Genomic DNA, 11,264 nt, shown 5'->3' with positions numbered 1-11,264 from the left:
AGCAATCACTCATTCCCAGGGAGCAGCCCTATGCCTGCATAACCGAGTTTCAGAACTGTGTCTGCCCACACCCCCAGGCTTGCCAGGTGTCTCCCGGGGTTGGTCTCAGAGCCGGGAGAAGGGGCGAGCTCCGTGGGAATGAGTGCCCTGCCCCTTGTGCTCGACAGTGAGGGGGTCACAGCAGCTGGAGAAGGGCAGCCTAAGCTCAGGGCTGGCATTCCCACTTTCCCAAGGATGTTTTACGCCTTCTTACGGGATGCCGATCGGAAAGTTGCTTAGCTCTTTAATCTGCCTGAGGTTACAGACTCAAACTAAAACAATCAAACCCCACAGAGCAGGTTTCTCCCCTTGGCACGCTTGGACTTGGATAGTTTTTTGTTCGAGAGACTGTCTTGTGCATTGTAGGGGTTTTAGCAGCATGCCTGGCCTCTACTCACTATGCCAGTAACACCTCCCCCACCAGTGTGACAGACAGAAATGTCTCCAGGTACTGCCAGGTGTCCTTGAGAGCAAACGCTTCCAGGGAGAATCCTGCTTTGGGAAGAGGAAGGAAGGAAGGGCAGTGAGCATCTCTGGTGCTGAAACCCCAGGAGAGCCTTGTCTGCAGAGCTGGGTTAAGTAAGAGGTTCTCAGGGAAAATGTGAAAGGGCGTCTTCATTTCTCCCCAGACTAAAGGGAAAGCTTTTAAGCAGTTTCATTTCAGAAAGATGTCTGGTGATTAAAAAAAAAACCACACACACATACACACACACACACTTTATTGTTGGGAGTATTACAGATGTCCCCCTTTTTGGTGATTTTTTACTGAGGTGGGGTATTAGAAGATTAGAAATAGTTGTTTTGTTGTTTTTAAAACCAGCAAATCAAGGAGGGTTCCAGAAGTGTTCTGATATTTTTAGGAAATGCATTTTTGAGCCCTCTCCCCACCATGTTTGTGTGCTCATGCGAGGCTGAGGAGCGGGGAGGCCAGGCCTTGTTGTCAGGAACTGTGAGGCGTGGCCGATGCTCACCTTTCTTGAGGTGTTTATCTTTCAGTGAGTAGGGCCGAGGGATGACTGACTTGTTAAACACCTTGCTTGTTGTATTGTGTGAAACTCTGGCAGCTAACCTGGATCACGCAAGGTTGCAATGCAACGTAAACGCACGTGGCTTTGAGGGGGGGAGCAGGTCTGTGAATCCCGCCGGAGCAGAAGCCGGGGTCCGAGGCCACCTGGCTGGCTCTCCCGGTGCTGGGTCGCCACCAGCCGTGACTGGGAGCAGCCTGGTGTGAATGTCTCCATCCTGGTCATGTGGTTTGGTCGTTCCCTTGTAAACACCCTGTCTTTCTGGTCCTTTCCTCTCCCTTTTCCCTTGTCCCGGGAGGCTCATGAGGGGTCAGCCACCTCTCCGAGTGGTGTGATGGGAAACCAGCCTCACCCCCCACAGCCTGCTCGGGTCAGCCCAGGGGAGCGGCCCCGGCGATCCCTCCCGTGTGCCCAGCATGTGCTTTCAGGGCAGCTCTTCACCTCTGTTTCTAGACAGGACACTGAGCTCTGGCCACAAGCTACCGATGATGCAAGGACTTGAACCAGGTTCAATGGCTTCAAAGTGGATTGTCTTTCTGATCGCTCACTCTCTCTAGACTCCCTGGAGCAAGGAGTGTTAGCTGGGGAGACCTCAGTGAGGTGCACACACGGTGACTTCTTCCCAGACCACATGCCTTTTCTCGGCAGGGGCACTAGAGGAGGCCTCTGGCTCGGTCTCATCATCTCATCATTGCACAGGGCTCCTGGTGCGGCCGGCGTAGTTAGCAGTGTGCCGGGAGGGTGGCAGGTCTCGAAGGACCGTCGAGCCTCACCTTCTGTGTCGGGCTCTGTGTTTGGCTGTGGATGGGCAAGGTATTTTTCATGCTAAAAGCCGGGTATTGCAGAGTGAAGACAGCAGTGTGGGGGGATGACTCTGGTTGAGTCCCAGGTGCAGAGGTTTGGTCTCCCGGCCGGTCCATTGCGCTTTCTACAGCTGGGGAGGGTTTGGGGAGGCAGGGGGGGAGGTGGTGGTGGAACATGACACCTTTCTGTGGATCTGTGTGGATGTGGGCTTTGCAGTTGCTTTTGGAGTATAACTTGGAGTAACCTGACTTTCTGTTTTAAAAACAAGATGCATTAGGTGTTGGCTTGGCTGGGAAGCAGGGAAAGGCAAGCATAAGAATGAAGAGGGTTCGGAACAGAGTAAACAGCCTGCGCTTGACTAAGAAGTCTTCCCAAGTCAGTGCTTTCCCACCGCAGGAATTGGGGGGTGGGGGTGGATGGGGCAGGAATCCCCACCCCACAGACATTGGGCTCCCCCGGGTACAGGCAGGGCTGGACCAGGACATTTGGCATCAACCTTTTCATGGAAGGCAGTAAACTGATGTATCACGAAAAACGATACGCCTCCCTAACTTTGCAATAAGAACTCTATTACATGAATTTATTACAAGAGATTTTCCAAGTCAGACAACCACTTGGAGGCCTATTAAATGATTTAACATTTAGGGAGTAAAACCAATCACTCATTCCCAGGGAGCAGCCCTATGCCTGCATAACCGAGTTTCAGAACTGTGTCTGCCCACACCCCCAGGCTTGCCAGGTGTCTCCCGGGGTTGGTCTCAGAGCCGGGAGAAGGGGCGAGCTCCGTGGGAATGAGTGCCCTGCCCCTTGTGCTCGACAGTGAGGGGGTCACAGCAGCTGGAGAAGGGCAGCCTAAGCTCAGGGCTGGCATTCCCACTTTCCCAAGGATGTTTTACGCCTTCTTACGGGATGCCGATCGGAAAGTTGCTTAGCTCTTTAATCTGCCTGAGGTTACAGACTCAAACTAAAACAATCAAACCCCACAGAGCAGGTTTCTCCCCTTGGCACGCTTGGACTTGGATAGTTTTTTGTTCGAGAGACTATCTTGTGCATTGTAGGGGTTTTAGCAGCATGCCTGGCCTCTACTCACTATACCAGTAACACCCTCCCCCACCAGTGTGACAGACAGAAATGCCTCCAGGTACTGCCAGGTGTCCTTGAGAGCAAACGCTTCCTGGGAGAATCCTGCTTTGGGAAGAGGAAGGAAGGAAGGGCAGTGAGCATCTCTGGTGCTGAAACCCCAGGAGAGCCTTGTCTGCAGAGCTGGGTTAAGTAAGAGGTTCTCAGGGAAAATGTGAAAGGGCGTCTTCATTTCTCCCCAGACTAAAGGGAAAGCTTTTAAGCAGTTTCATTTCAGAAAGATGTCTGGTGATTTTTAAAAACACACACAGAAAACCTTTATTGTTGGGAGTATTACAGGTGTCCCCTTTTAGGTGATTTTTTACTGAGATGAGGTATTAGAAGATTAGAAATAGTTGTTTTGTTTTGTTGTTTCTAAACCCAGCAAATCAAGGAAGGTTCCAGAAGTGTTTTGATATTTTAAGGAAATGCATTTTTGAGCCCTCTCCCCACCATGTTTGTGTCTCCCCACCATGTTTGTGGTTCTCATGAGACTGGACGAGGGAGCCTTGCGCCACCTGGTCTGCCAGTTCTTCATGGAGAGGATGATCCCGAGGGTCCTAGTGGACCCTGTGTGCAGCAGTTGGGAAAATGGGCAGGAGCGCTCCTAGCTTCCGCTGGGCAGGGGACACCGGCACTCAGAGGGGACTGTGTGAGAGGTAAACATGTACTCAAGTAAAGCCATCGGTGTTCACACACGCAGACACAGGGCACGTGCCGTTCCTGGCACTGAAAATCTTCCTCAGTAACAGAGGGCAACGTGACAGACAGAAATGCCTCCAGGTACTGCCAGGTGTCCTTGAGAGCAAACGCTTCCTGGGAGAATCCTGCTTTGGGAAGAGGAAGGAAGGAAGGGCAGTGAGCATCTCTGGTGCTGAAACCCCAGGAGAGCCTTGTCTGCAGAGCTGGGTTAAGTAAGAGGTTCTCAGGGAAAATGTGAAAGGGCGTCTTCATTTCTCCCCAGACTAAAGGGAAAGCTTTTAAGCAGTTTCATTTCAGAAAGATGTCTGGTGATTTTTAAAAACACACACAGAAAACCTTTATTGTTGGGAGTATTACAGGTGTCCCCTTTTAGGTGATTTTTTACTGAGATGAGGTATTAGAAGATTAGAAATAGTTGTTTTGTTTTGTTGTTTCTAAACCCAGCAAATCAAGGAAGGTTCCAGAAGTGTTTTGATATTTTTAGGAAATGCATTTTTGAGCAGGGTCTCTCCCCACCATGTTTGTGGTTCTCATGAGACTGGACGAGGGAGCCTTGCGCCACCTGGTCTGCCAGTTCTTCATGGAGAGGATGATCCCGAGGGTCCTAGTCCAGGGGTCAGAGTGGACCCTGTGTGCAGCAGTTGGGAAAATGGGCAGGAGCGCTCCTAGCTTCCGCTGGGCAGGGGACACCGGCACTCAGAGGGGACTGTGTGAGAGATAAACATGTACTCAAGTAAAGCCATTGGTGTTCACACACGCAGACACAGGGCACGTGCTGTTCCTGGCACTGAAAATCTTCAGTAACAGAGGGCAAGAGAGATGAAGAAAGAGGCTGCCACCCCAGTTGGTAATTAACAGAGTTTATTAGGGGCAACTCACAAGGCGTGTCTTGGAGGCTGCGAGAGGAAATAAATGGATCATCACGCTGCTTGGCAGGCACCAAAGAATTATATAGGGTAAGGGGGGTGAGGGGGGCAGTCACGGGTGCTAGTGCATGCGTGCTTCCAGGTGCGGAAATTACTTCACACGCTTGACCAGCCTGTAAACAGCCTGTTCCAGGAACCAGCTCGTCACAGGAGGCAAGGGAGGGGCGCTGATTTATGTCAGAACGAGCATCAGTTTCGGTCCGTGTCTAAGGGGGCTGCAGGGAGCCTTCTCCCGCTCTGGCACAGGTCCAGCTCGCCGGTCCCGCCGCGGTCACAGCACAGAACTTTCTCTCCTCCACAGAGTGGATGATGGTCCTGGAGTACTGGTTTGCAAGCTGTACCCTTCCAGCAGCTGGCATGACTTTTCCTCCAATGACACGCAGAAACCCGATGTGAACAACACGGGTCAGACCCAGTCTGAAGGCAGGTGGGGAGGGGCCTGCAGTGCCCACCGCTCAGCGCACCTGGGGGCTGGGTCTTCCGAAGAGGTCGCCTTCCTGGCGGACTGAAATAGGTTAATGCTCGGCTGGACAGCCATCGTTTTCCTCTCTGACTGGACCTATGATCTTTCTTCTATTTCAAGTGAAAGTGGTTTTCAAAACCGTAAACCTGGATGAAGATAATAATACTGGTCTGTTGCTGTGTAGTTTTTAGTCTCAATCTATAGAAGCAGATTCAGGGCTGAGAAAACACATACATGCATATAATAAATCCATATATTATATGCATTTATTAGAAGTATTTTGAGCCGAAACCGGTTTGGCTCAGTGGCTAAAGCGTTGGCCTGAGGACTGAAAAGTCCCAGGTTCGATTCTGGTCAAGGGCATGTACCTTGGTTGCGGGCACATCCCCAGTGGGAGATGTGCAGGAGGCAGCTGATCAATGTTTCTCTCTCATTGATGTTTCTAACTCTCTATCTCTCTCCCTTCCTCTCTGTAAAAAAAAAAATCAATAAAATATATTTTAAAAAAAAGAAGTATTTTGATGCTTTATTACGAAAAACTTAACGATGCAGATAGAGAAAAGAGAACTGTCATCTCCTAAATTTAAACTGTCATTTTTTTCATATTAGCTTCACACATTTTTTCAAAACTTCTAATGAATAAGAATTTGCAAAAACAAACCATAACAAGTCTGGGAATATTTCTACCACATTCTTGCATCCCCTGCCCTAGTTCATCTTACAGATTTACAATGTAATTTGAATTTAGTTTGATTCAACATGCAGGAGTTAGATGGGCTGGTCTTCATTCAACAATAATTTTGGGGTGCCTCGATGTACCAGGACCTGAGCAGACAGTGATGACCAAATTAAACATCTAAACATAGCTCCAGCCCCGGTTTTGTTAGAAATACAAGTTTTTGCCATGGCTGGGTAGCTCAGTTGGTCGGAGCGCCATACTGATATGCCAAGGTTGCAGGTTCGATCCCCAGTCAGGGGGGACCATTTGGAACGTGCCCTGTCCTACGTTCATTCCCCTGTGAGCTGTTGTGTGCAAAGAGCCGGAGAAGGAAGCAGTGTGAGTGTAGGTCTCTGTGCTTATTGATCTTACCCGCCCAGCCTTGCGGGGATGAATCAATAACCTGTCTTTAAAGATTCCATAGCAAAGGCGTTTTCAGGACAGAAAGTACATTTGGGGAAGCTTCGGTTTAGGCTGGAAATACAAGCCAGGTGCTTTCTCACTGAGTTTAATATTTGGTAATGTTTTTGGTGGGTCTTCCTATGTAGATGCCAGCCTGACTCACATAATGGAATACAAGGGGTAGAATGAGTCTGAAGGAGATACTGGGCCCTGGTTGTAGGTGGAAACACAAGGTTTATTTTCAAATGGAGAGCGCTTGAAAGCAGGAAAATATTCCTCTTGGATTTTGTGATTGCATTAAAAATGAATTGCTTTCATGAATGAGCTTTGTAGCCCCCCCAAGTATGTTTGTGCTGACAAAAATGATGATACCCCATTTCGTACAATGTAATTCACGTGCTAGTTGCATGGATGGAGGGAGGCGTGTGCAGAACACTTCGGGTTGATTTTCTCATCTTTAAACAGGGAAGATGGGGTTGACATTTCAATCACGTCTCTCTTCCCTCACTTTACAAATCGGTGGGAAGTGGGGTAGTCGGTCACATGTTTGCAGTGAGATTGCTTTTCAAAATGCTCCAAGGCCAGTGCCTACGTGGTATGGGGGCAAGAGTTCACAGTGGCCAGTGGGTGACTTCTTCCCTCTCCGGCAGGAAATAACCACGTGCTTACCAGACTACTACAAGTGGACGCAGTACCTCTTTATCAAGCTCTACAACGCTGGACTGGCCTATCAGAAGGAGGTAAGTCCAAGTTAGCTGCACTTTAAATAAATTTCCTCCGTCTGCTTAGAACACACCATTGTTAAACAAGAAACAAAGACGCCCTATTTGTCCAGGAGCCGTGAAAATGAACATGACCTCAAGTTCATGCCCTGGGTCGCAGCAGATCCAGAAAGTAACGATGCCCGGCTTAGGTCGCTGCCTCCAGCACAGGGCTTGGTTCGTTCGCGCTTGAATTCCCAACACGTAACAGTGCCTGGTGCCTGGGCTGAGATCCGGGGGAGCAGAGAGGAATGCAGGCTTCCCAGACCCTAGCTCAGACCCCTCCCAGCTGTGCGCTGGGTCAGTCACCTCCAGGAGTGAGGTTCTCCTGGTCAGTGGGTGGTGACATCGTTGCAGGGTCTTGGAGGACAGAGGTGATATTTGAAGAACAACCATCACAGTATAGTGCCTACCGAGTGGTCTCCCAAGAAGGGGAGGAGCGTGTCATGGTGGGAGCTCAGTAACAGTGGATGCTCCTGAGATGCTGGGGAGGAGGGAGAGCGTCACAGTGTGGCCTGGGACTTCGCTGTCCAGTACTGTAGCCACTAACGGCATGTGGGGTTGATATTTAAGTTTAAAGTAATTGAGGTTAATTAACATTAAGATTGAGGTCCACATTCACGTGCCAGTAGCGAAGATTGGACATCGCGGATCTAGAACGTTTTCCATCATCACAGAACATTCTGCTAGACAATGTGGGTCTAGAAAATTCAGAAGTAACAAGTGGAAATGGCATAAATCCTTTGGCCAGAGGGATTTAAGGACACAGAGTCACATTTACTGTTCTGTGGGTCACTTCACACTGCTTGGTCTTGCAATGAATAATACCTACAGAATCACTATGTGTTAGGTTTGAAAAGCTTTAGAATCAACCTAGTGATGGATGCAGAAGGCTCAACTTGAATTTCAGAATAAAACAAAGATGTCTTGAACCTTAACAACATAAAAATAATGTAGCACCAGAAACCAGGAGGTGAACTTGGGTGAGAAAAATAGAAGTAAGTGTGAGACCGTCCCTTCATCTTTCTCAGCACGGAGTCAGAGATGAAAAGTTAGAGGTTTACATCTATGTGTTTTTTTAAGTTAGAAAGGTAGCTATTAAAGCTAACAAAAATAGGGCAAACTAGAAGAGGGGATGAGGTGAGAGGAAGGCTGTATGGCCAACCATGCTGAGTATCCACCATGCATGGCCCAGGGTCTCCAGCGCTGTCTAAAGACAATATCCAAGACGGAAGCATACTGTTATTATTTAAAATTACACTGGTAAATACCAGAAGACTGAATGAACAGAACCTGTTAAAAGTGGAAGGGTGATTTAATAACCACTTCACATAACTGTGAATATTCTTCTTTGATACTCTAGCAAAAGTCAATAAGTGGTGGTTTCTTAAACTTTAGCTGCAGTGTTGAATCGGAAACATCAGTGACCTTTTTGTACTCTGTTAAACTGAAATGGATTGGACTGGTCCGTCTTACACTTTGCATGGATTTTTCACCTCTGCATAATTTTGTAACATCATACATTAGGCATCTGGAAAATACAGTACAGTGACTTATGCAGCTCTTCCAAATGTTGACATATTTCATTGTACAATGTCAGCAACAATGAAGCTGTGAGCTCATGATGGGCAGGTACAAGCTTTCCAAGCCCTGTACTTGGGAGAACATGAGTTTACCTCTGTGATTTAAAGAAGGTTATTCCATGGATGTAGTTAGTGGAGAGACGGATGATGTTGCCGGGTGCTTGGACATTCTGGGGAACTGTGGAGAGTTCCTATCTAGGAGTTTGTCTTTGGCCGTCTCCATGACTTCGGTGGCAGCTGGTGGCCGTGCTAATTCAGCCTCCTAAGCTGGGTGTGCAGTGTGGCCTGGTCTCCAGGAAGCACACGGCCTCTCCCACTCTGCCCCCGGGGCTGCGGAAGGTGGTGGCAGTAGCCTTGGGACCCACCCCCTTCTCCTGGACTCTGTCCAAATTTGGCCCATTCTGGGTGGAATGGGGCAATATTGATTTTGAGAATTACATCCTTTAATAAGATCTATGTGGTGGTCCTTAATTAAGCACCCCTTTGTCGAGAAAAAAGCTAATAGACTTTGAGAAAATCAATACCCTGAACCATATACTTTACCAGCCTTCTGGAGCCAGAAGCTGCATGTCAGTGTCCTCAGAAAAGGGGTAGCGAAGCGGAGCCTGAGGAGGAAGAAACAAGGACAGGATGGGAGGAGCCGGAGGCCCGAGGAGCGATGCCCTGGCCGGGAGACAAAGGCTGATGGAGGGTGATCTGGACGGGCCAGGCATCCTGTGCAAAGCGAGGCCCAGGGACGCGAGGGGAGAGAACCCAAGCAAGAGGAAGATGAGATGAGAAAGGGTGAGGGGTGGCACAGGAGGCCGCGGGCAGCGGGCACCACAGCTGCTGTGTCGCAGAGAAGGGAGCGTATAAACTCAAAATCAGGTTGTCGCCGCCTTGAGGATCCCCAGTGGAGCCCCCAGTCGCCAGCATCCCTGAGAGCCTAATGGTGTCATGGAACACGTTCCTAAAACGCTTTCTAAAAGCTTCCCATCAACACCCAGACAAAAAAAGGTTAATCCTCGTGTTTAACCCTGGATCCGCTGGGGACATTCTCTTATTTGGAGCCGCTCTTTCTGCGGAGTTACCAGATAATTTGTGTGAGGGAAGCAGTGGGCCAAGTGGGCTGGAGCTCAGTGTTTGCAGGCGTTTCAGCCGCTTCCGTAGCGACTGAAGGTTGATTTTTAAATTCAGATCCTGCCAGTGTGGCTAGTGAACTAGAGGAGCGTGGAGTTGGCTTCAGCGGGGAATAGGGAACACACATGTCGGCCAGGTGAGGTTGTCCAGAAACTATTCTATGTAGCAGGACTGTGCTTGCCTGACAGTCAGGGTGTCCATCAAAGTACATGTTCAAAACGTGGACATCGGGGTTGTTGTAAAGAGCCCTGGCTCCGAGGGAGGCCGTGTGCTGAAGACCGTCAGTGAGAGAGGAGACCCGGGAAAGGGCGTTGGGAGCAGCTCCAGGCGTGGAGAGGCTGCACGTGCTGCGTCCAGATGCCAGGGCCCTGCCTGGCGGCCACCCCTGGAGTAACCCCATCCCTCACCCCCCCTCAACCCCTCACACCCCCTCGTATCCTGAGTCTTCCTCCAAGGCAGTACTTATTCTTCCTACTGCCAGTACTGTAGTAATCTTTTTGGAACTACATGTGGATAAACACTTGTATGTAAGCCATTATACTGCTGTACACCCCCTCGACCCCCCACCCCCCAGCGGGAAGGCTGAGCCTGGACCCTGCATCTCTGTGGTTGAGGCGGATCAGATCGTGGGAAAAAACAAGAGTGGGTTCTCACAGCTGATGTATCTTTGATCTGAAATGCTATTTTCTTTGGTGTTTTTCCTCTTCCCCCAAGACTTTCACTGGGGGAAAAAATTGCTTTTGTGTTTTGCTTTTATTTGTCTCTCATCCGACACCAGGGTTTTGTTATAACTTGTAAACCTCTTAGGAACACACCTTCCTCCTTGCATTTTGTAACCTAGAGCCGGGGAGATGCCGGGCCGTGTGGGAACTGTTGATGAGAAAATAGAGTCCTGTTTGTTTCTGCGATCGGCAGTATTGAGTGTTTGCTTCTTCCTGATCCTCTGAGGCTGGTGGGGGGCGGGAGGCACAGATGGAAGCATATAGGGCTTTCTATCTCCGTTTTATATTTTATACAGTTTTAGTTCTGTGTGGGTTTTTGGGGAGGACGTGGGGCGGGCTCCCATTTGAAAGAACTTGCCACAATACTAAACAATACTTGGCTCTTTCTTTTTACCTTTTTATTTATTTATTTATTTATTTTTATCCTTGCTCGAGGATATTTTTCCATTGATTTTGAGGGAGATTGGAAGAGAGAGGGACAGAGAGAAAGAAACATCGATCTATGTGAGAGAAACACATCGATTGGTTGCTTCTTGCAGGAGTCCCTACCAGAGCCTGGGCCGGGGAGGAGCCTGCAACCGAGGTACGTGCCCTTGACCAGAATCGAACCTGGTACCCTTTGGTCTGCAGGCCGACGCTCTACTCACTGAGCCAAACTGGCTAGGGCTACTTTACTTATTTTATTTTAAAATATATTTTTATTGATTTCAGAGATGAAGGGAAAGGGGGAGAGATAGGAACATCAATGATGAGAGAGAATCATTGATTGGCTGCCTCCTGCGTGCCCCCTACTGGGGATCGAGCCCACAACCCCAGCATGTGCCCTTGACCAGAATCGAACCTGGGACCCTTCAATTCGCTCTATCCACTGAGCCAACCAG

General features: G+C 49.2%; 1 protein-coding gene across 1 annotated transcript in view; it reads left to right on the top strand.

The window, feature by feature from the left end:
* The window catches only part of LARS2 (leucyl-tRNA synthetase 2), a 102,510-nt gene that overhangs the window by 31,125 nt on the left and 60,121 nt on the right, over positions 1-11,264 (top strand). Inside the window, exon 6 of the mRNA XM_015561289.1 lies at positions 6,849-6,938. Within this exon, the coding sequence (XP_015416775.1) occupies positions 6,849-6,938 (90 nt within the window). The remainder of the gene's footprint in view (positions 1-6,848; positions 6,939-11,264) is intronic.

The sequence above is a fragment of the Myotis davidii genome, unplaced genomic scaffold, assembly GCF_000327345.1.
Source record: "Myotis davidii unplaced genomic scaffold, ASM32734v1 scaffold395, whole genome shotgun sequence".
Classification (NCBI taxonomy): domain Eukaryota; kingdom Metazoa; phylum Chordata; class Mammalia; order Chiroptera; family Vespertilionidae; genus Myotis; species Myotis davidii.
This window is presented reverse-complemented; position numbering and strand designations above follow the sequence as displayed.